Source organism: Kryptolebias marmoratus, linkage group LG23, assembly GCF_001649575.2.
Source record: "Kryptolebias marmoratus isolate JLee-2015 linkage group LG23, ASM164957v2, whole genome shotgun sequence".
NCBI lineage: Eukaryota > Metazoa > Chordata > Actinopteri > Cyprinodontiformes > Rivulidae > Kryptolebias > Kryptolebias marmoratus.
This window is the reverse complement of record NC_051452.1, coordinates 8,188,534-8,213,773: the sequence shown is the minus strand read 5'-3', so window position 1 is coordinate 8,213,773 and position 25,240 is coordinate 8,188,534. Positions and strand designations below refer to the sequence as shown.

General features: G+C 40.3%; 1 protein-coding gene across 7 annotated transcripts in view; it reads right to left on the bottom strand.

The window, feature by feature from the left end:
• Positions 1–7,214: 7,214 nt before the first annotated feature.
• The window catches only part of LOC108242203 (receptor tyrosine-protein kinase erbB-4), a 315,331-nt gene continuing 297,305 nt past the window's right edge, over positions 7,215–25,240 (bottom strand). For 4 of the 7 annotated variants that reach the window (XM_025008210.2, XM_017426912.3, XM_017426915.3 and 1 more), the window contains 6 exons: positions 23,455–23,530; positions 23,218–23,364; positions 17,851–17,948; positions 17,594–17,764; positions 16,544–16,829; positions 7,215–15,444 (listed from right to left, as the gene is read on the bottom strand). In XM_025008210.2, coding sequence (XP_024863978.1) covers positions 14,606–15,444; positions 16,544–16,829; positions 17,594–17,764; positions 17,851–17,948; positions 23,218–23,364; positions 23,455–23,530 — 1,617 coding nt within the window. In that variant the 3' untranslated portion in view covers positions 7,215–14,605. The remainder of the gene's footprint in view (positions 15,445–16,543; positions 16,830–17,593; positions 17,765–17,850; positions 17,949–23,217; positions 23,365–23,454; positions 23,531–25,240) is intronic. The other 3 variants (XR_005232742.1, XM_025008213.2, XM_025008211.2) reach the window with 3 other exon arrangements.

Below are 25,240 nucleotides of genomic sequence, written 5' to 3'. Positions count from 1 at the left end.
AATCAATCATCCGCCTTCGCCTTTTGGCAGCAGGTCAGTTTATACTAAAAACACTGAAAAGATCTATATTTTTCTGTTTGACATGCATAAAACAGAAAAATGTCTGCATTTGAAACAGCTCAAAGTGTGTTTTAATAATTAGCCGCACTGTGCTGGTTCCAGCTTTAAGGGCTGGAGAACAAACAGTGTTTGGAGAGTCACATCAGGGCGGCTCCATGAATCTTCTAATGGCTCGTGACAGTAATCATCAACACACAGCTGCCTAATGTGTGTTTAATTCTGTACGGAAACATTCATCTTGGTGGATTGTAAAACCATTTCGCTGCAGCGTTTGGACTCATTTCGAGCAGCGCGGCTCCGGCTCCAGTCAGAACGCTGGTTTTGAGCAGCACTCTGCCCTCAACAGTCCGCCTCAGGCTGTTGTGTCCAACCTTCACCTCTGTTTGGCCTCTTGTTTTCCTCGGCCGGCTTCTCGCCTCCCGATTGCTATGCTGTGTGGCGGAGTTGCCTCACGGGAAGTCGTCTTCCTCGCTCATTTTCTTCCTCTTCCACGCAGTAATCCTCGGCTGTACGGGGCCGGACCGAGGGGGCTCGCTGCAGATGGGTCTCCTCGGGTCCGTCTCCTCCCCAGACTTGTGTGTGTGAAGCCTCGGGCAAAGAGCTCGAGCAGCATGTCCCTCAAGTTTTACACCGAGTCAGTGGGAAAACACTGACCCCAGCATCCAACCGCAGCCTGCAGTTTCCAACAAATGTTTTAAAAATGAGCGAGGGCTTTTCTCTTTCTTTTTCCTTACGATTAATTCAGCGATTAGTATTCATCAGAACCACAAAGCTGTGGGCTTTAACGGCTCCACAAAGATTAAATCAGCAACAAAATAATCAACTCAAAGGTGAGATTAGATGGATGTTTTCAATACGATTGCACTAAATGACTATTAACTGTATCCCTGGCATGACTGTTCAGGAAAACTAATGAATCTGATGAGTTAAGCTTCTTATTTAAGCATACACCTGCATTATAAGCTCACTGAAAATGAAGGATCCTTAAGGTTTTACTGTCTTAGTTTAAAAGGCGGCGGGTGATATGCATTTATTCAAAGAATCCTGCTTGATGCCATCATGCTGAACGTGTCTGTACGTTCCCAACAAAACCACGTGTAAAGATGCGCAGCCCTGTGGGGGGAGATAACTGAGATTTATGTTTCATATCTTTAACCACATTATGGAAACATAACCTGCAAAGTCTGAATTTAATCGCTCATTACTCAACACCAAGAGGATTCCCCGAGTTATTAGGATGTAAATATACTGTCTGAAATTAAAAAGGGCATTATGTTAGAGCAATGATGTCAGATTAGCATTTACACCGTGTGGAAAATAATGGAAAGCATAATATTAACGCAAGAACTGAGTGATGACTTCTAATAAAAAGGAACAACGTCAGCGCTGCTGTGAATCCTGCAAAACAACAAAAATAAGAAGATTTCTTTGGAACGAAACAGGATTTTTTTAAAAACAGCTAAATGCTTTTAGAATAAGGAAACAAAAAACATTGTTAGAACGAAGAATGAATTACTGGTGACGATGTAAATATAAATAAGATCCATTCAGTTCATGCATCAAAACAATCTTCTTCAGGACATTACAGCTTCATCTTCTACTTTTTCTAACTTTTCTACTTTTTTCCCTTTATTAAAATGAATAAAGAACTTTTAAAATCCTTGAAAGACTGTGCTCTTTGAAATAAACTTCAGTATAATTGATTTATTTTAACATTTAGCTGTTGTTTGGCTAATTCTAGCTTTTATCCACCGTTCTGCTGGAATTAACCCTTAGCTACTGTTTTGGTAATTATAGCTTTTATTTTGCTAATTGTAGTGAATAGATGAGGATAAGGAAGGGTGATGACCTTCCTTCAACTGACCACATATTAAGCTCTCGTTAAAGCGACCAAACAACAGATTTATTATATCTTACAGGAGCTCAATCATTACATTATTTATTAAATTCACACTTATCAGATCTCAACAGCTGATCTCCTAATTTACACCAAATAAGGAGGAAAAACCCAATTTTTTCTTTAAGGTTGTATTCCAAAATAATCTAATTTAAGAAAATAGAATCAAACAATGAAGGCGACAACAAAAAAAAAGACTAACACTAGAGTTTAGGGATTTATGAAGAAAAAAACGCATCGACAAGTAATACTTTAACAATCTAAGATGAAATAATGATTAGTTTATCTAAAACAGAAGAGCTTCTAGAAGAGAATGATTGGATTTTAGGATTAAAATCTAAGAATTTAGATGTATTTTGGTAAATAGTTAGCTTTGAAATTTGGTCAGATGATGTTTTTAATTCTTCCAGGTTGTCAGTTTAGTGTTGATGAAACCTCAGCTTTGAGATGGATGTTATTTACCAATTTGAATCGGTTAAAATGAAAAAGCCAGACCCAAATTGGCTTCTTTTTATCTTTCTCATCACACAGAGTTATAGGTACCTCACCGGATCAGAAGCTGTCGTCACTTCCTCTTCGGAGGAACTTGAAGAGTGCTCAGGCCTCGACAGGACCACGACAAGGAAGCAGGTTCAGGCCCAGAGCCTGCTGAGGGTCAGAGGTCAGCGTTCCGTCCAAGGTCACCTGAAGAGCGGCGATGTTCGCAGAGAGGAGGCAGCTTCAGTTTCAGTTCTGATTGTCTTAACTTTAACAAATCAGTTTCAGATTCTTCACAAATTTCAGCAACAATACGCACTGATATTTTTTTCCCTCATTATGAATAATATTGTGTATTTCCTGAGAAAAAAACTGGTCTTATTATCCTCAATTCAAACATGATTTTATGAAATAAACTATAAAATCCACACAGTTGTACGGTGTTTGTGTAAATTCGACCTTTTGTATCTTTTTTTCCCCAGTTTTATCATAATAGAAATTTGTTGCCATGGTTCTCAACCAGAAACAGGAGGATTCGTTCTTTGTCTCAGGTGGAGGAGTTCAGGTGTCTGGGACTCTTGTTTATGAGTGATGGTAGGATGGAGCAGATGTACCAACGGGATCGGGGCCTCGTCTTCAGTAATGAGGGCGTTGCTTCGATTGGTTGTGGTGAAGAAAGAGTCGAGTTGAAAGCCAAAACACTCGATTTACTGGTTCATCTACGTTCCAACCTTCACCTACAGTCATGAGGTTTGGATCAGGACCGAAAGAACGAGATTCTGGACACAAGCAGCCTTAGAGATCAGGTGCGGAGCGCCATCATCCGGGGGGAGCTCGAAGTAGAGCCGCTGCTCCTCCTCATCGAAAGGAGTCATTTGAGGTGGTTCATCTGATTAGGGCGCCATCCTTTGGAGGTTTTTTGGGCTTGTCTTATTGGAAAGAGACCTTGGAGGCAGCCCCAGAACTCACTGGAGGAATTATGTATCCTCTCTAGCCTGGGAATGCTTTGGGATTTCTCAGGAGGAGCTGGAGAGTCTCTGGGGAGACAGAGGACCTGTTGCCTCTGCTATCTGACCAATCATGTTGTCCACTAATAATCACCACATGTCCTCGGGGAGAGGAAGGTGTTTGTTTTTCTCCTGAACCTGTTGCTTCCTCCACCTGACCACCGATAAGCTATAGAAGACTGATGGATTGATGGACGATAATCGATCGTTTTCTTTCTGGACCATGAAGAAGCATGTAGTACATTTACTTGCACTAATGCAACACGTGACTTAATTTCTATCTGGCAGGATGCAGCTAATGTTGATTACTGCAAACGGAGCAGGAGAAATGAGGAATTGGGTACAAAGCAGAAATATTTACCAATTTGGAGCTCAAACGGAGACTAAGACGACAGATACATGACCTTAAATAGAAGGAAAACAGTTTTATTAGCGTGCTGTAATTTTCCAAATTGAATCAAACCTCAGTGACCTGCAGCATTTGGTTTGAATCCTGTGGACTGCATCAGTAATTTCTTTAGTCATAAAATAATTACCACCCTTTAAAAAAAAAATACATTTCATAAAGTGAATCATCAAAATAGTTTTTTTTTTCTTCTTTCTAGCGCATGTGAAGCAAGACTCAAACTTTATTGTCGAAAACCTGACGCAGGGCCAGTACATGAAAGGACGGCCACGTTCACAGGGCCGTTTTTTAAATTGATTCTTCTCGGCGCAGGGACGTGCGGGCAGAACATCCTGTCACCGTGACGCGCTGCAATTAAACGGCGGCGCTCTGCCGGCGACGAGCTGTCATCGCCGAGCTTCGTCACAGGTGCGTGGGGCAGCTGCAGGTGTAATTGCTAAAAGGCCTCCGGGAGGGAGCTTAACCCCGTCTCCCGAAGACAACAGCAGGCTTCACCAGAAGACTGACTTTAAATGGGAACTTGTAATACAAACGGTTGAACAGCAGTTGCCAAATTAACAGCGACTTCCCCCCATTTTTATTTTAGGTCATCTGCTGTGTGTGATCATGTGCAAGCTCTTGTTGGGAAGCGTGCCTAATGTTGGACATAATCTGTCTATTATGTGTGTGAAGAGAGCCTCAATTTAACCGTTTCACAAACCTAACAGGAAACAGATCTAATTAGCGACAATAAAAAGTTCTGAATATGTGTAGATGTAGTTAAAAACCCAGCATTTCTTGAAGCAATGCATCTTTAATGCCAGGGTTTTAAGCTAAGATCACTTTAATTGTTATACAAGTTTTGGTCAAACCTTAAAAACTGTAAAATTGAGCCATCTTTGTGTTGGCTAATGTCAGTTAGCTGTGGCGGCTTTCTTGGATCAGGTTGATTCGATAAGTTAACCAGTTGCAGACGTTCATCCAGTGTTTCCTTTGAGAGTTTGGGTGAAACCCGTCACGTGGTTCATGAGATATTATGCTAACGGACAGCAACACGCAGACGAAGGCAAAAAAACATCATCACCCACCTTTAGCCTTCCTGCAGCGGGTGATAAATGAGCAAGAATAAGTCCAAACTGTCTTTCTGCAGCAGAACTCCCTCCTTAAATGACTACAGTGGGGCTGGATGTGCTTACTAATTGAGTCTCAGGACTTGAAGACGAGCGGAGGGGGGGTGAGAGGATTTCAGTTCATAAACAGTGTTTACTTTAAGCAAGCCATCGCCTTATTAGTATTAATAGCAGCAACTTCAGAAAGCTCATATTCAGCCATTGGACAGTTTTGTATAATTTATGATGGAAATGAAAGCCAGGGATCGGAGCAGCACTGGAGGAGCGCTGCATAGCAAACCGTGTTGCCAGTTTACATAACCAACACTTGGGTAAACAGCAGATTAGGCGCAGCACGGGGCGAGGGGGGAAAAACGAGAGCAAAATGTTATATCCACATCTCCGCCGGTTTGAGGCGAGCTTCTGGAGGAAAGCTGGGAGAGAACGCCACAGACCCTTTTGATGCAGCTAGTCTTCATCTGCAAGTCCGTTTGAGCATGAAAGTGTGGCGCGGCGCAGGAAACTCGTCTCCAGTCCAACTTCTGTAATGTTGATCTGAAGGAGTCGGGTCAAAATAAGCTCGCTGTAACTTGAGAGGCTCCTCGTTTTAATTAAAGACACCATCTGTTAATTTTATTATTGAAGCTGTTAGCATGTGCATCAGAGCGTCCAATCGGGGGCCTTCATTTTCCGCTCTGTTTACAGGCAGCAGGGTGGCGTGTCAAGCACAAAAATCTGGGCTCTGTCTTGACGACTTTTGCTTCCCTGCTGAGGTGAGAAAGACACTGAATGCCTACAACAGCTACAGGAAGAGCGTTCATCTGCATCACAACGAAACACTCATCTAAAATCTAAAACTTAATCCAAATGGTTTTAAAGCACCTTTCATAAAACAAAAAGTAACACAAAGTGCTTTAAATCAGATTAAAACAACAAAACAAAGAATGAACACATTCTCAGGGACAGTTTGATGAATTATCTGTTCAATCAAAATAAATCTGAAGGAGAAAAATGAGAATTTTCTGTAAAACATGCAGCTTGACCGCCAAGTGTTTAATTAATTTACTGAAATCTGCTGAAAAGGATGAAAGTGAGTTGAATAGTAACTGAAGTTTTAATCGTAGTTGAAATATTAGGAGAAAAAAGAAGACAAGCATATTGATGGACAGAAAAGACAAAAAAAAAGCTACATTTATGCATAAAAAGACCAAAAGGACACAAAAGGAAACAGATACAATACAAAAAGACTAAAATGACACAAAGATGCATAAAAAAGACAAAGGACATGTATAAAGACAAGGAAAGGAGGACAAAAACACAAAAGTAAAAAGAAAAGGAGGATGGAGACAAATGACAGCACAAAAAGCATGTATAAAAACAAATAAATATAAAAAGACAGGAAGATAAAATGCTAAAAGAGTTAAAAATGAGAGAAAAGGATGTAAGACAAAAGGAAGCATAAGGGACAGAGACAAAAGGACACATCAGGAAACAAAATGGATGCATAAAGAGACAAAAACAGAGCGAGTCAGATTTCAATGAGATTGATGATGCATTTCAGTAAGAAAACTTTAAAATAAGTTACATTTACCAAAAGGTAAATCTGGTAAAGTCTTCATGTTTAAGAGTTAGACATGAAATAAATCCCCACCAATGAACTAAAGCAACGTTATAAAAAGGAGTGGGTCAGAATCTTCTGCAACCAAGTAAAAACCTGACGAGGTTTCACAGTAAACAACTACTCTGAAGCCATTTCTGTTGAAGGTTTTGAACCAAAATAAACATTTTATGACGTGAAGACAATCCTCCACATCAGCGGTTCTAAAACTTTTCAGCTTCTGACCCACAAAATAAGACCAGCAGAGGCTCGTGACCCCAAATATTTCCACTTTATTTGTACAAATTCTATTAAGGAAGAACATGACAACACCAAGGCCTTAACTATGATACTAGTTTTATCAATTATTATTGCTGCTTCTATTTTTTTGCAGTAACTATGAAATGGTGAAAATATGCAATTAGCAGTCTTTTTCTATATAAATTTATTTGTGGAGATTGTTTGGGGACCCTCTCTTGCAGTTTCATGACCCACAATGGGGTCCCGACCCCAACTTTGGGAACCGTCGCTCTACATAAAACCTCACTTTAAACCGATTTATTTACCTCGTTTATGTTGAGTATTTTCAAAACCGAAACACACTTCCTGTGAAAAACGTCGTTGATAGAAATACATCAGCTGTGCAGGAAAAGAATTAAAAACAACAAACGACTACAACGGATAAGGAATCAATCTTTATTTATATTAAATTAAAAATATACTTTTGACAGATTCATGTAACAAACATGAGGAACGGTAATTCTCTGATATAAAGCTTTGGGCGTGGTTTCAAAGGACTCCGAGAGATGGTCACCAATGAGTGTTAAGGAGAAGCTGATGGCGCCGTCTCTCCTGTATGTTTCCTCTAAAAGCATGCAAAAAGAAAACAAGAACCTAAAGAAAGTCGGGTTGATTCGTGAAAGCTGCGCTCCGCCTCGTTTTGGGTCAAAACCGAGCGGAGAAAGTAACACTGTTTGGGTTAGTTGGCAGCACTGGGTTCAGTTTCATGAAGGAGGAGGAGGGGGAAAATAAGGATTAAAAAACTGCTCGTGTTAGGAAACAATAAATAAATAAAAAGCACTGATCAGCCTGCCGCCGTCCTTTTTTATAGTCTTAGCGTGTTCACATAAACTGAAACGTTACATGAGGAAAGCCACAAAGGTTAGAAATAGGGCCACCGAACAGAGTTTCACGTGATAAAGGGTCAACAAGCACTTTTAGAAAACAATCCCCGTTAAACCAAGGGTACACTCACGTAAAGCAAATATGTGTCTTTTTGTTTGTACAAGTTGTGATAAGAAGGAAAAAAAAAAAACATCTGTAGGAGAGAAGACCAATAGAAATTCAAAGCATTGCCTCCTTATTTACAGTTCTCCACGTCGGACGTTACAGTGCTTTAGAAAAATAGTATTCACATTTGTTTGCTGAAGTGTGTTAGGTAAATTTGGGAGGAAACCCCCAAATATTCTGTACATTTACACTAATCGTGTTTATGATGGGAGGAAAAAAAAACAAATTATGAACCTTTGTTTGTGCAATTAGAAATTTGTAGCTAGATTTACATACAGGTTAAATAATATTCAGCAGAGAACACAATAGTGGTAAAACATACATCTAAATGGAGAAAACTCAGTATTAAAAAGGCTGTATTATACACACACACACACACACACTCAAATCTCATGAAAGGTCTTCGTTATAATAAATCCCAGTTTGTGCTACGAGACTTAAGCAGTTTGATCTGTCCTACGCTGGACAAAAAGATTAAATAAGATTGAAAAGATACAAAAATGGAGGGCAGTAAACACGCTTTGGGTAGCATGCAAATGTAATGTGTAGTTGACCTCGGAGTCTCCTGGAGCTCCTGTAGTGTCATGAAGACATTTAAAAAAAAAGATGAAATCACTTCTGGCTACAACCCTTTACACCTTGGCTTAGCATAAAAAAAAGATCTAATATAAAAATGAGTTTTAGGCCTAGTTCACACATACATGGGTATGTTTTGTTATAGCTGCACGGGAAGAAAAATCACACCAAAAACAATAAAACAACTAATACATTGAAGCTTTTTAGATCAGACGTACGCCAACTAATGGCTCCCTACTTCCTTACAGTGCTGAACACCTCACCTGTAACTTTACGGGGCCGTAGTTTTAACTTTTCACAGCTTTGTTTATCCATGAACACTGGCCACGAGGTCACTCACTGCAAGAGAAACCATCCAAGTTATTGCAATGTTCTAAACTTTTCACCTCAGAACATACTAATCTCTCCAGGTACCACTAACATGAGTGAAATGTTTCAAACAGATCAAAATAGACAACATGAATGCCCAACTCTGACATAAAAACCAAACTTACTTCTGTACCAAAGTAACCTACAGTCCACCACTGAGGATGTGGTTTCTAACCAACCTAAAGATGCTTTGATTGCTAAATAAAAGTAATTTTTACATTTGAACATCTGTGCTAAACAGAGAAGATGGAATCTTGATTGAGACGTTCTAGTCTTTGTACCGCAGACAGTGTAGTCATTGGACTGATTCGAAGGAAACCATCAAGATGTATATGTAAAATTTTTAAAAACACCTAGGAATTTTAGAAGTGTGATGACTGCAGGCTGTCGAAGGAGCTCCATGACCATCTACTGTTGGCTCAGTTTGATAGAAGCCTGGTGTCTGTGGGCTGTATGAGCAGAGCTTCGCGGTCGAAGATCAACCAAACTGAGCTGACAGAAGTAAGCTCGGTGCCAACAACACTTCGTATTTCTGCTTAGAAAAATACACAATATTCTTTGCTGGTGCTTGTTGTGACAAGTGCGACAACTCCAAGTAAATCTTGGTATCAACAAGTTAATGAACCAAATCGCACCTTATGGTTTTTGTACCCAAAAACCATAGGTGCCACTTTCGTATCCACCTGCGCCACTTCGTCCCTACTTTTATTCGCTTCGTATCCACCATGGCAGCAGTTAAATCTTTTGGATTGCTTAACTATTTGAATTCCAGATGAGAGGATCTGGATCAGTTTTTGTTACTATTATTTTATTGCTTTTATGAGGACTGGACATTCAAGACTGTTTGCTTCGGATGTTTTCTGAATAACCTTGGATCTCAAGACAGAAGAAACTTTTAGTTTCATTCAAATCATGTATTAAGCTCCTAAATCAATATGACAATTTATAATGTTTGCCTAAAAGCACAAGCAGGCCATGTTGTGCTTTCTCTGTATTTCATACAAGCAGCACAGTGCACCTGCAGCGCTGAGAGTTTGGACCTGGAACTGATATTTTACGCATCGCGGATGAGTCATTAGCGTGGCGTCGTGGTAGACGATCAATCTGAGGGATACATGCAGCCGCCAGAAGAAAAATATGAAACATTTACGATGAAGTAAAGCACAGCTCGAGTCTGTGCAGGGTCGCAGGTAAGTGCATGGGTGTGAAATGGTAATGACACCTGGTGACATCTGGGGTACAATTTGACCCATGTAGTTACATTTGTACGACTATCTAAAGAAAAAAACACCCTCTTCAAATAGGTTAGATCGTAAAAACAAACGTTCCATGTAGGCAGAAACAACAGAAACCCCCCACCAATAGTTATTCAAGTTTAAACTTCCTGTTTAAAGGGGACCTATGATGCTTGAGATTTCACCGGATCAGTTCGGCCTGTTTGAGCTCATTTCAGACTGAGCGTTTTTAGGGCTCTGTCACTGTCTGCTGTTGACCAGAAAACATTTACTTATTGTCAAAAAACGGCTGGGTGGTTTTTTTTTTTTTTGGCGCTTGGACTGTTTGTAGAAGCATTAGATACCAAAATGGAAGTACAAAAACATGCAAAAAGTGAATTTTGCGTAATAGGTCCCCTTTAATAGATTGCTGTGACTTTCTATCATCAGGACGAGGTTCTGCAGCCCCGGCAGTACCCTTCTTCCTGCACGAATACATACAAAATGTCTTCAAATAGGTAGATTTTCAAAAAAGTACCCTAAAACCTTTAAAGACAGACTTCACATAAAGTTGTTTTTTTATTCCTCTCATGTAAATGTGGACTAGGCCTTAAACAGCAGTGTGACAGCATCATGCTTTCTGAAACACCAGGTAACCAAACGAGTGTTTCAAATGAAGCCAAACAGCAGCAGGTAACACACCAAGGCAAAATGCGTTGGAAACATGAGTCAGCTTCTATAAAAGATAGAAATAACCAAGACTTCTCAATCATAAGTCTGGAAAAACTGTAATGCCTTAAGGTGAATCTCTCAAAATGGAGATGGAGGTCGTGACGGTATCAATTTTTTTACATTTAAAACTTTATATGGGTCTTAATCTAATCTAGTCTTGGTTCAAACACATACAGTATTTCACCTGGTTCTGCAACCAAAGCATGTGTTCTGCTTTTTATCCCCATCAGCGTCTTCTTTCCTTCTGAAAAACCTACATTCATCAGGAGCTTTCATCGCTCAGAATAAACAAGCTGAAGTGAACCATAAATATTTAACACTGATATTAAATGCTGTCTCTATTTCACAGAATTATAGCTTTAAAAGAGACTACAAAATACTCATTCATCAATTAATCATGTTATCATCAAAGCAGTTTCATAAATAGTGTTAGGGAAAAAAACATGGAAACGAGGACATTCTCGAGGCTGATAAATACCACCTTAAATATGTTTTTGTCTTGAACTCTTGAATGCTTTACTTTCCTCAGACATACTAAAGGATTTCGTCCTTCCTTAAGTTGTAAACGACTAGATGAACAAGTTGAATATTTCGATAAGGGGGTTGGAAATGCACACTTTCTACCCGTGCCTTTGATCAAAGTGCTCCATGGGGAGGAAGAAAACGTATACAGCTTTACATGCGCCTAGACAAACGCTTAAATACAGATTATTAATAACCCAAACAAGATGGGGTTCTCCCACAGCAAAAAGATGAAAAGCTCATGGAGCAGTGACAAAGCAGGTTTTATGCTCTGCAGAACGAAAGTGGTAAACGTCAGCCTTGTTTAAGGCTAACAAGCGCTTTGTTGTTTTTAGTGAATTAAGCTGCAATTCCAGAGAGATGCTCTGAGATAAACCTACTTTACAAAAGTTTTGTCCTCTTCTTTGTCTTAAGTTTGGCAAATGTGATCTTATTGTTCTGTATGGCTTGACAAAGTAAAGAATGGCTGTAAAACCAGTTCTGTTAGCAGCATCGATGGCAGTTTGCCCACAGAGGCATCAGTAGTTAACTAATGCTCCTTCGAGAGCCAAAGGGGCAATGGGTGTTTTATTGGGAATTGCAAGAGTAGTTCTGATATTGTCTTTCTGGACTAAGAAGAGAAGTGCAAGTCAAATAGTTAATTGACTACTTCTGCTTCTAAAAATGCAGTGGCATAAATGTAGAAAGTATCATGTTTAAGCTGCACTTAAAACAAAATGGCAAGACTTTATAACTGGCACATTTATTAAGGTGATACTATTATTATTATTAAGGTTATTATTATTAAGGTGATACTATATTAAGGTTAATTCTTTAAGATATCTAACTTTGACAAATAGTTTGATAATTATTGGGGATGTAGGTTTAACCCCATCTTCTAAAAACTGTAACCAATGTACAGATTTAGCTTGCAAAACTGTATTTAAAATATGCGGCTATCTATAAAGAAACCAATGGACTTTAGTAATTCGGGTCATGTGAACAGGGGCCCAGATCAAACAGCTCAACAATCAAAACAAACTGAACCATGCTTGGGTTCATTTCTTGTGCATGTTCCTAATAAATAATGTTTTTTTTGACTAACTGAAGGTAGTATCTGGGCTTTGACTGCTGGGGAATAGTTGGAGTCTCAAAATTGTGTGAAATTACTCCAATTTTCACTTGGAATTGCGCTGAATGACACGTTTGCACAAACTCCTGGGGAAATTTGGATTAAAATTTGAAAATACAGAAATCATAGATAAGGCCCAGATGCCAAACTTTTTAAACTTCTACACCAACAATTAGCACACGAAACCGAAACTAGCCAGATCAAAAATTCACAAAGTAACAAATCCATTGGTTCTTGGTTTGCAGCTTCAGGCTTAACAAAGGTCACGAATCAACCAAAAATGATTTGCTTGGAGTTGGTGAAACTACATGAAACCAACAGTAGTTTCCATGGTCAGCTCTTGAATGGTGGAATTTACCAATACAGTTCCCTCAATTTTAAATAACACCAAATGACCTGGACCTTATTGTCTCCTCTTCACATAAAATGACCCAGGAGACACTTTCTTACATTGACTTGTCCCATCTCTTACAGCTGGAGCAACCATATTGATACCAGCAGCACTACTTGTATAAAGCAAGAGAAATAAGAAAAGACAATAAATTTGATGCGTTGTTGGTAAAATTAAACTACTTTGAGGGGACTTCAATATCTAACCTTAACTAAAGACCCACTCGCTGCTTCTTTTTTTTTCTGTACACATATTAGGACCAATGTGTTGTCACAGAAGTGGTTTTAATTCAAGGTTTGGGTTTTCAGGCTTGCGTTTCTCATTTACAAAATGGCTCTGATGAAGTCAAGAAGAAACTGCACTAGAATGGCAGTGAGAAATTCACAAGGGGGAGTTACGGCTGAGCGACTGTATTCACAATTGTTGAATCTTGTCAAAGTTCAGTGTGCTGTAATGTTAAAAATATATTTTCATGTGCATCCACGGATTCTTTGTTTCTTCGCCGCGGAGTCAATTTGGCACCACTGGGTCTGATCAATGAGCTTTTGATTTATTTGTCTTCCATTTGACAGCAGCCATATAGTAAAAGCCTCATTGGAGCTTACTGTTGGGTAACATCTTTAGCTGTAATTAAACTGCCACTGCTTTCTGCTTTTTCTTTTCCTCTAAAGGGGCCAAGCTGGCTAGCTAATATGTGACCATACACCCCCACATTCACCCCAATCACACTGACAAAGTCAGAAATACACACAAAAAATATGGTGTTTTACTGTGCTCTGCTGGTGCTGCCTTCTTCATTCCTTGAGGTCTTCATTAGTCGGCTTATATGAACCTTCCCTTGGCTCTCTGTAGATGTTTTTCTCTCTAGCTTTTTCTCTCTGTGATCACCATTTTGAGCTGTGCCGCTTGTTGGATGATCTTGACATGCTGTACACAGCAATTTCCATAACTACGTCTACTCATCAAAGTTAGATTTGTGATCTGAATGGTAAAACCAGTGTATAAAAACCTAACTTTCCAGCACTGCAATCAGTGGTTAGAAAACTATTAACAGTGCATTTTTCCCCTCGTACCATTTGCCCTGGGAAAAAAAAACAAACATTTTGATCATCTTCTCCAAGAAGTATACAGCAGTCGAAAACAAAAACAGTAGTTCTCTTTTGTGTGGTCAGGAAATGGTAAAAAGTCTGTCATTGAACTACAAAATGAGAAAGATCAATGTAGTTCTGGCCATCACAGTATCACAGTAACAGTAAAAAGGATTAGATGGATTTCACATATTTGATGGAAAATTCAAGAACACACGGTATAACCCTATAGGATAAAACACTGAATATGATTGATAGGTGCTCAGTCTTTGTCGCTCACTCCTCTGCTTTTCGATCTCACTTTAAGGTCATTTAAAAACCCAAACAACTTGACATCTACCAAACTGTATTTGCTCTGTTTGCTTATTTCAGAAACCTTCAGCAGAATATTGCTCATTCTCAAGACTTTCATGATGTAAAAAAAGAATAAATCTACTTGTTTCTCCCACAAATCTGACACCAAAGTGGCTGGCAGTGAGTTCAGGTCCCCAAAGTTGAGTTCTTTAGGGTTCAGAGTTGTGTACCTGCCTTGGTGCAGCTTGTTCTCCATGTTCTCAGTGAGCTGTCGAAGGGTCTATCTACAGAACAGAAATGGACTGGACTGGATACAGCGAAGGCGTTCGAGTTGGTTCGACCTGTCCACCTCCTTTGGGATGTTGCTACAGCAGATGGCATGTTTTCTGGAAAGAGTGGAGAGTGGCTCTGGTTGCCACCTCTGTCAGAAGAACCAGAAAAAGGGTGTCAGGGATGCTGGAGGCGAGAGAAAGACTGGGGAGTGATCTAGACCACAGTGTTTCGCTGCCTGTAGGGTGGAGGTGGCAAAACAGTGCCAGACTTGAGGGAAAACTCAGACATGTACTCTGAATTCTCAGCTACCGCCGGCCGTATGTGTCCGTTCTGCTTGTAGAAGAGCTTGGCATTGGTGGAGCCTCCCTGGGCTCCATCAGGAGCCATCTGGAGTGATGATTTGGGAGGCAAGCTGTGCTGCCAGTATTCAGGATTGTCAAAGGTTACCTTTAGTTTCTTCCCACTGGCTTTTCCTGATGTATACCCTCCATGCTTCAGCATACTCGCAGGGTGGGCGGTGGTGTGGCTCTGGTAGGCTGGCAAGCTACTGTGGCCGAGGGTTGCTGAAGTGGACAGGGAACCCGATTGGCTCACCTGGGCTTGAGCAGAAGTTCCTGTTTGGCTCTGACCGATTGAGCCACCACCTGGATTGCCAGGTTGTCCTGCAGGTTTGATGGTGCTGTGGCCATGTAGGATATGAGTCGCTGGACCGTGGAGGCAGGGTAACCCAGACGGAGATGCCTGGGTTGATGGGAGGGGGTAGTGGGGCAGACTGGTCTGGATTGTAAGAGGGAGGTGGGAGCCTGAGGTTGAGGCTGAGATGGAGGATGGAGGCTGGGTGGGTAAGGGCAGACCATTTCTCCTCAGGACTTCCAGACCCAGATCAGCGGGGCTGTGGAAGGTGTTGAGGTAGAGGGGCTCGTTGATGTACTCATCCTCTCCTTTGGGCTGACTGTTGGGTGTGCTGTGGTAGCCTGGGTTGTCCAAGGCATGGAGCTCGCCGTTTTTACGCCGCGAGACAAACGGGTTTTCCTCAATGGGATTCAGAAACTCTGTGGCAGAGATCAGAGAAGGAAAGAGGAGAAGAGTGTGAAGAAAAACAAAAGGCATTTGAATGAAAAAGCAGAAATGAAATCAAGGCAAGAGAAAACGAAGCAAATGAAATTTGAAAGAAAGTAAAAGGAGATTGATAGTTAATAAAGAGATGATAATGGTGATAACGGCAGCCACTGAGGATCGGATGGGCAAAGTGCCAGCAGTTCTTTGGCACTGGAAACTCCTTCTGCTGGGGGTCAAAATGCCAACAAACGACCCCTCCTCACTTGCTTCCAAGTGCTATAATAGAGAGGTGTAAAACCTATTGATTTTGCCCACTCTTCAGCTCCTTGACATCGCATCAGAATGCATTTCGCTTCAGGCTTTGTTATATCTGAAGCTTTAAAAAAAAAAAAAAAAAATCAAAGACTGTAGCGCAAGAGCAGGCCTGATGGACTGAATTATGATCAAAGGCAAAACACGACTCCGTAGTATTTAACTGGCATAAACTACTATCGATGAAAACTCAGTAGGAATATTAATCAATGGAGCAAAATGAAATGAAAAGGCAAAACGAGAGGCAGACAATGCTACAAAAGGTTGGATTTACTGGCTGATCGAGCATAGACATGACAGAGCACAGAGATGAAACTTGTTTTACATTATGTTTCTTTTCTGCCCGTGCTTCTGCCTGGAATATTTTAGCAGATTACTGAACAATGAATGCTGATTTTTTTTTATCTGGAGTTCTTTTCAGCTCTTGTTGAGGGTTGTTTCTTGTAAAATTAATCTTGTAGAGGCTGGAAATTGCACATAAAATTGGAGTGTCACGATTATCAATGTTTTGAGTGGTCGAGGCCTCAGCACCCCAGAGAAATCTGCTTGGAGTCAGAATGTCTACCAGTCTTATGAGAACATGCTTGTTTGTAAAGACGGTTGTGTTAATTGTGTTCGATTACTGCCTTAGAGATAACTAGGAAATATAAGTATCGGGGTCACTCCTCTCTCAGAGATCCAGACTTCCTGAACCACATAAAACCGTATTATGAATGTTCCCTCACAACAATCTGACTCGACTCTTCAGGTCAGAATAGTTTCCTGTTCTGCTTATCGTACCTGAAGAGCTCTTGTCCTTCATTGCCGTCATGTAGCCGTCCTCATCCATGTCCCCTCGGGACGTTCTCTCCCCGAGGAAGATGGTGGGGTCAGCGCTGTACCTCTGGGTCCCACTGTCCTCCCCCCCAGCTTGGCTCTGGCTCTTCTTATGTAGGCTTCCATTACAGCGCTGGTCTTCCAGGGCTGGACCCTGGCTGCCTGTGGCCTCCTGGTTCGGAGCGCCTTGGGCACCTGCCAGGGCTCCTTCTGGAGGGTTTGGACCACCATCTCGATAGCCAAACTGGTTCTGCGATAAAGCAAAGAATCAAATTTGATATCTTCTACATATTATTCCTTCCAGATGATTGAAGTCTGTGTTACTTTACAACATCTTGACTGTAAAATTCTCAGATAAAGTTTTGCTGGTGTAGTCATCAGACTTCAGGGACTCTGAAGGGCAGGCAGACGAAGCTACGATTCCAACACCTGAACTTAAAAATAAAAAAAAACAGGAGAACAAAAATCCCCTACAGAAAAAAACAAAACATGACATGTGAAGCAAAGGGCTTCTCGTGGTGCTGTGTTGGCTTGCCGTGGGCTATTTAATCCCACTATCCTGCACTCTTGCAAACTCTTAGTGCTAAGCAGCAATTACAGGAAGCAGAGAAACAAAACACAACAAGAGAGAGGAAGAAAAGAGAAGAAAGAAATATCCCGGGGTCATATCTGTCCACTTACTCCTTCAGCCTATCCTCCATTGCGATCAACTTCCCCCTCCCCTAAATTTCTCACTTCATTTGTGCTTCAAAGCAAGTCATTATCTGCTCCTTTTCTCATAGCATCAACACAGATAACTAACAGACTGCATCTGCAGTGGCATAAAGTGAATAAATATACAACTTTGTTAAAGACATCCAGCTGATAAATTTTAAAAATCAAGTTTCTTCTTCGTCAGGGTGTTTGACTGTATGATCCAAAGAGGGAACATTAGTTGTTGAGATTTTGTTTGCCCTTTGTTTTATGAAGAAATCCCTCACAAATCCTGCTGGTCACTTTTAGCAGCGCTCTTACTCTGTTAGAGTCGACCAGAGGCCTGGTTGTGCCTGACGGAGGAGCCATGCTGAAACCTCGCGGCACCAGATACTCCTCAGCATCCATCAAGTCGTCAAGGTCCTCTTCGTCCAGCAGGCTTTGGAAGAACTTGCTGTCGTTTGGGCTGGGAAGCTTCATGCGGTCATCTCCCTGAGTCATAAAAAAAAGCACTAGATTGCATCAGACGTTTATGTAAACGGCTGCAGATTAACGGATGCTTGTTCATGCTAGCGCACCTGGATGACCAGATATCGCTGCGGGTCGCGTGCCATTCTGCAGAACTCTGCTGCGAGCTCCTTGAACTTGGGCCTGCTGTCTGCATCAATCATCCAACCTGGGGACACAAAACAGAAACATAGCAGAAAAGATAAATGTATGGTTGCAAAACCAAAAAAGGACTATTGAAGTTTTTTTTTTTACTTTAACCTTCTGCTCAATTCTTTGCTCTTTTCTTTAAAAAAAGGACTCATTTTGACCTTCTAGTTCATTAAATTTCCCTCAGCCTTCCTACATCGCCACTCTTCTGCATGCTACATGCATAAACAGCTCTTTTTATATTTTATACTAAGCCAAACAAATAAAAAAAGAATGAAAACTGTCAATCTTTCAAATCTACCTCAATAAAAATTGTCACAAAACAAAGAATGCACCTGGAAGTCTTGCACACAGTTTAAAAATCTCAATAAGATTATTTCAGTTTGAGTTGTTGTTTTTTTATATATAATTTTAACCTTGGTTTACTCAAAGAATGCTGATTGAGCAACTACGACGCTCATTTTAATTAAGTTCTTTACAATCTGAGGGCTAAGTGTGTAGCTCAAGGGCGTTTTAGAGGTGGATAAAAAGAGAAAAGTGTTTTTTTTTTTTTTCTTTTAGTCCCAAGGCCACATTTTCCTCCCTCAGGCTGCAGCTGCAGTAAACACAACAAACCCCTGAAGGTAAAATGAAACAGCAGGTGGTGTCTGGGCTCAGATTAGAAAAACTGAGCTCCTGATTTCTACGTTTACACCTCTATTACATCCCCTGCAACACTGAGGGGGAAAATGTGGCCTACAGCAGACCAGAAAGGGGGGCCCTTTTTCAATGTTCTTGTTTTATCACACTTTATTTGAGCAGTTAAGACAAAAATAAAAACTCAAAACGTGATGCTTTTTTAAAAATCAACATGTTCAATGAAACCCGTACGGTCCTTGTTGTCACTTCTCCTGTCAGACTTTGGTTGGTTCATATTTTTCCCTCTCGTATTTGTTTGCCACCACGCAGGAACATTAACTAAATGAGGTGCAATTACGCCAGCAATCAAACTCCATTTCATCTTTATTGGGGCGGCGCTGAGGCGGAAGGGTACGCAGTGTGACGGCAAACCAAGTCACAAACAACAGCTTTCAGTCAACATGTAATTACAATTAATGCTGCCAGTTGTGGAGCTTCCTTCTGGCTTCTAAACGGGCAGCGTGACCCATTAATTCATTTAACTAGCCTGTTTTGGTAAGTTTAGATTCTAACAAACAATCAAACATTTTAGTTTATAATCTGGACAGGTTGGGTAAAACTACACACATAGTGACAAAGACCTATCTCCGTCAGTTGTCTTGTATTAAGTTAGTCTAAAATTGATATAAAACCTATAAAAGAATTGTAGCAAGGTTAACTGCAGTTGACACCTCACTGGGCTTGGCATTCGTGAGGGACGTCCCAATCAGGTGTCTGAAACCCGTCTAAATTTAGTTTCTGTGAGGAAGAAAGTGTAAGAACTTCCAGACAACTCTGGGAGGATTTGGTGATCTCTGAAAATAAAATTGGCAATGATTGAAGAAAAGTAAATAAATTGAGATCAAATTTGGGATCACTTTGGGACAAATTGGGATGAAAAAATTGGCATGTCATTCGTAGGAATGTCACAACTGTTAGTTATGCGAAGTAAAATGTTTTTTTATTATTCTTATTTTGCAAATTTTTTTGTTTCAAATAGTTGCTAACAGTCACAACTAAGTGAACTACAGGTATTAGGATGCACCAATTAATTTTAGTGACCAAAACTAGCTTTACTAGCTTGGCTGGTGATCGTCTAATCCAGCGGTGTCCAATCCTGGTCCTGGAGGGCCACCATCCTGCAGGTTCTAGATGTTTCCCTGTTCTTCTGCAGGTCTTCAAGGTCTGCAGAAGCCTCTTAATCACTCAGTCATTCAGATCAGGTGTGAAAGCAGAGAAACATGTAAAACATGCAGGACTGTGGTTCTCCAGGACCAGGATTGGACACCGATTTAGTGCCGACGTCACATTCAACTGTTCGAGTTGCAACTCTAAAACTACTAGGATTTCCCAATTGTTGCTAACTATTATTAGCCAAACAAGCCAATAACAGACATTTTCTCAGACACCTTAGTAACATATTGGATGTTGAAGTTAGTTCTGACTTCAGGAGGCATTCCAGTTGATAATTTCTAACTTGGAAGTCAAAAATTTCAATTTCTGATAAAAAAAATGGAATGCGCCATAGGAGTTAATTATTAGGTGTTTAAAAATAAAGTCAAAGGAAAGGTCTGCTGTTCACTTTACTGTCATGAAATACTCAGTTTTGTGCAGTTTTGTTTCAAGATGTGTGGAAAAAAATGATAAGAATGTTGAATTATAATCAAGTTTAAAAAGAAATGCTCTCATTCTCGTTCAGTGGGGTTTTAATTGACAGCGCTGTTAAACAGAGGAATACTATATTTGTGGATTTCCAGTGGAAGACCAATAAAGTTCTGTAACTTGGTACTATTTTAGAGAAAACATTAAGACTTTTACTTTAACCAAAGTATAATAAAGACACAATCAGATTTTCAGTTCAACCAGAAAAGATATTTGCATGTTTCAAATTATAGCCAAAAATTGGCTAAAAGCGAAGTTGGCCTTAGAATACCATGACCAGTGCATTTAGACATTTAACTTCAACATTCAAAGCAATATTGGCCAGAAAGTTCTTCTGGCTAATTACTCTCTTGACAAATGGAAGAAAAAAACGAGTTAGAATTGCCATTTTGGCTAAACGGCTTCACTTTGGTGCCGTCAGATGTGACTGGAAACAGTTAAATAACATTTAAGCTGCTTTTTGCATTTTGATTTTAATGTCTTAAGCTTCCTGCAGGTAAATACGTACAAGTATAATTCACAAAGGAAACAAAAAAGCTAGATTATTAACCATACAAATATTACAAATTAAATTGATATGAAGTTATTTTTAATGGGAGTCTGGGGCATCAGAGGACTAAGCTGCAAAAAAGAAAGTTCCTCTGTCATAGAAGAGTTCTGACAAAGTGGAGTGATCACCAGACTGGTGCGACGGAATCTGGCCAAGAAGGCAATAGCTGGCACAGCTCAATGCATGTTCTGGCATATGCGGCTGGACTGTTTCCTGGAAATATGGGAGGGTGGATCCCTCAGTGACCCCGAGGAGCAGCATCGGGCTTCTGAATTCCGCCAGGAGATGGAGCGATACGAGAGATTTAAAGGATGGTGAAGGGAAGGTGGGGTTCTGGATGGGCTGTACGAGCCGCAGACAGATTTGGAGTAAGCCGGGTGGGAAGAAGGCGCGGTGGTCCAGATGGAGGATGACACCAGCAAAGAATGGGGGTACAGTCCCCGACGAGGACTGGCCGGCACATCGCAGACCGTAAAGCAGCATCTCATCACAGTTTCACCACAACACAGTTCGATCTCTGCCTCCTCGTTATAAACCAACTCGTCTTCCAGCCTTGAAATGAAGCCCCAGAGCTTCAATAACATTTCAGCAGATGAATATTAAAAGAATGAACTCTTATTAAACTACAACTCATCTGTATCACCTCCAGTGGAGTGGCACTGGAGTGTAAACGTGGTATGAAACAACATTCTTAAGGAATGTGGTTTATTGCTTCTACATGGATGTTTAAGATTACCTATTATTTGTTGTTGCAAAGTAAAAATATACAGTTTAGTGACAAACTGTGATTTTCTTAAATGAGCCAAGAATGAACAATAGCACCATTTAAAGTACTTGAAATGGGGTTTTCTGTTATTTTGGCATGCTGCAACTTAAACTTTGTTTTATGTCTCCATAACTGTTTTATTTTACAGAATGCAACTTTCACCAAACCGTTTGTTTTTGTGCTTTGCCCACAAATAATTGTCACAATACATTTCTTGTTGCAGAAATTCTGCTTTTGGCGTGTTAAATAAAACAATAACCAAAGGACTGAAAGCCTTTGGGTTCATATTAGATTACATTTGTAATGCATCCAATACGACATCTTTTTAAAATTATACTTCTGTCCATAATCATCACTACTGCTGCTCAATTCGCCATAATTAAAAGGATTATTTTAAGGAGATTACATGATTCTGCTAATCTGTTTATCATTTATGTTTTACTAAATTGTAATATAATCACCAATAATTTTCTAATCCCTTCTGCACACATTGTTTCTTTTGTTTGACTGTCATTGTCACAACCCTCTGCATCCTCACTGGTCTTGCAGTAGTTCTAGTCTCGGACATCTTCCTGGTACCAACCGGACACACTTGTGAAGGCATTCATGGTGTGGCCTGCAAACAGATCGCGACTGTTGCTACTCACCATTCACTTTGTTGGTGGCAGTTAAGAGTTTTATTAAAATAAAAATAACTTTAAGTCTCAACAAGCCAGGTTGTAACAAAGATCCCGGACGAGCCCCCAACCGTGAAATAAAAAGTAGATGAAGACTTATAGACTTTAAAATTTTTTTAAAAAACACAGCTAATCGATGTTAAAAAAGTCGATTTACATCTTTTCAACAAGTGCATCTATTGTGCACAATTAAGATTATTTTGAGGAACGACTTTAAGGCCAGTTAGGACGCAGAGATCACAACAGTCACGACTTTCTTTTATATTTAGTAAACTGGTAAACTAATTAACACAGAACAAGGATTATGCTTATAACAGAACACAATTTCACTTAGTTTTTACACAAAGTTGGAAAAGGTCAACCTGACAATTTACATAGCTTTTTACTGTTGTGTAAAAATAAAATATATATTTTTCATAAATATTCATATATAAAATGCATAAAAAACAGTAGATTGGACTGAACTAAATTTGAACTGGAATAATTGTACATTATTTATCTAGGCTGAACTTTTTTTTTTTTCTGTTTGAGACTTTTGTTTTGGGTGGGTCATCTTTATCAACTCACTGTTACAGTAGTTGTCTGGCAACATGACCAAAGCAGGTACAACTGTACTCGCAGCCAGGAATCCAGCATGTGTAATCCCAATCGCTTCTGCATTTTTGCATGCATGAGACAAGATATAATGCTTTAATTAGTGATCTTTAGAGGTGCTGACAGACAGAGCCAGGGTTCGCACTTTGCTAAGCACTCCTGTTGCTGACACTAGCTGAATATTAAGGTAATAGATGAGTTTTTATGACTGCTTTGGATCTAATTTTATGGCAAGAAAGTTAGAATATTGATCATGGGTCTAACATCTCAGAAAGCAACATGGTGTGCTGTTGGGTTTGTTGCCTTACACCAACTATATTTTGCATCCCATTTTCTGTTTTAAAATGCCAATTTTTGGGGGCGTTTGAAGACATTCTCTTACATTTGACCATGACCATGTAGACGTCGATGGTGCAAATGGGTGGCTGGGGCAGGCGCTCCCCTTTCTCCAGGATGTCTGGGATTTCTCGCGTGGGGATGCCGTCGTACGGTTTGCCGCCGAACGTCATCAGCTCCCAGATGGTCACTCCTGAGGAAAGGAAAAGGAGAGGAAAATAATCAGGGAGGCAGAAAAAGAAAGAAACCAGGATTTAAGGTCACTGACACATTTAGCACCTACCGTAGCTCCACACATCGCTCTGATGAGTGAACTTCCTGTAGTGAATGCACTCCAGAGCCATCCACTTAATGGGCATCTGAGGAGACATATTTAAGTGTTAGCAACACATTTCTATTTATTTTATCACTTGAACTGCAGGACACCTTAGAGATACTAGAAAACTGACTATTAAGGGTGCAATACACAAGTACATAATCACTATTTGTCCAGTAACCACCTGTTTTTGTCACAGTTTCCTATTTCCTCCCACAGCTTTGGAAAAAACCCATACAAAACATACATTACTGTAACGTTTGTGGCTCGATCGGGAAGTATGCTACGACTTTTGTTAAGAGTACATCATATAGTGTTTACATATTCACAAAAAAAAAAAAAATACCTGAAAAATTTCCCCACAGACAATAAGATAATGGTTAAAAACTTGAGAAAGGGCAGCCTTATGTGAAGCTCTATAGCTCAGATATACTTCACAGCAGAAACATCATTCAAAATTTGGAAAGTTGGACTTCACACTACTGAACTGGCATTTAGAAATCTTCACTAGTTTTTACAGAATTACAGTTTAGGTTTTATGATTTTTATGATTCTTCTTTCACCCTGGGTATCTCGTTGAGTTTGCACACCCATACTCTCATTGACTTCCACTGTATCTCAGCTCTGACTTGACTCTTGGAATATGGAAGGTGAGGGGTCGTTTTATCTCGCATCTCATACATAAAACCCTGTAGAAACGTAAAAACTGACACGTGTGACGACCAGACGCTTCTGACACTCAGGATTGTGGCGCGTTTTCAATCTGACTTGTAGTTTTTCACACGACAGCTGTGTTGTTTGGGGTTTATTCTTTAAAATTGTTTCTGTCTGTTCCTCTTAAGCTTGCTGTCAGGGAGCGAGAGACTCAGGTGTGTGGTTACTATGGTGACCCCAATGAGCCACTGGTAGCAGCTTTAATATTTCCTTTTGTGACAGGAAAGCATTTGTCTGCTCTCTCTGGAGTTTTGCTTATTAAATTTACAGGTCATTCAGTCGTGAGTTTTCTGTTTTTCTCCGCTTGGATCAGTACCTGTACGTGTGCTCTTCCTTATTATTTCACAATCCCTGTTTTGTAATAAGCAAATCTGCTGCTGTAGGGACACACAGTTAGCCAACGAAGCTTAATGTTACCTCTTGTGCCGACAGCTAAATGCAATGCCTTGCTTTGATAAACAAGCTCCATTTTAACCAGTTGTTGACTGAGCCTGGTCTGCCGTTACCTGGCTGCACCAGGAGGAGCTACAAGCTCCAGCGCTGGCTATAGGAACCCTGCTGCTTTGGTTTTAAGAGTGTTTTTGAGTCTTAGCCTTATTCAGTGTGCCCCTGCATAATAAAATTGTCATAAAGCAGCTGTAAAAGTCCTGTGTTGTGACTGATCTGGTCTGTTTTGAACGTGGTTGTGGCGTCTGGTTTACAGCTTCCAGCGGGCGTGGTGGCAGGTCCTCCTTGGTGGTGGCATCTCCTTTGGGTCTCCTGTGTCTCGTCCGGGTCTGGTTTGGTGTTTGGTGCTGTCAGATACCTCACCTGCCCCGGATCTCTGCATCAATTTGGATTTTAGAACATTTTAATGGTGTTTTTACACTCAGTTGATCATTTTTAATAAAACTTTTCTGCAAATAGAACAGCCTCATATCTTCTGTCGTACAACAAATCTATGTGTCTTTTTGGGGTCAATGAGTGCATTGATAGCTTTATAAAAGTTTCCTTGGGTAAGATTTCCCAATGGTAGCATTATTGGCTTTATCGACACCAC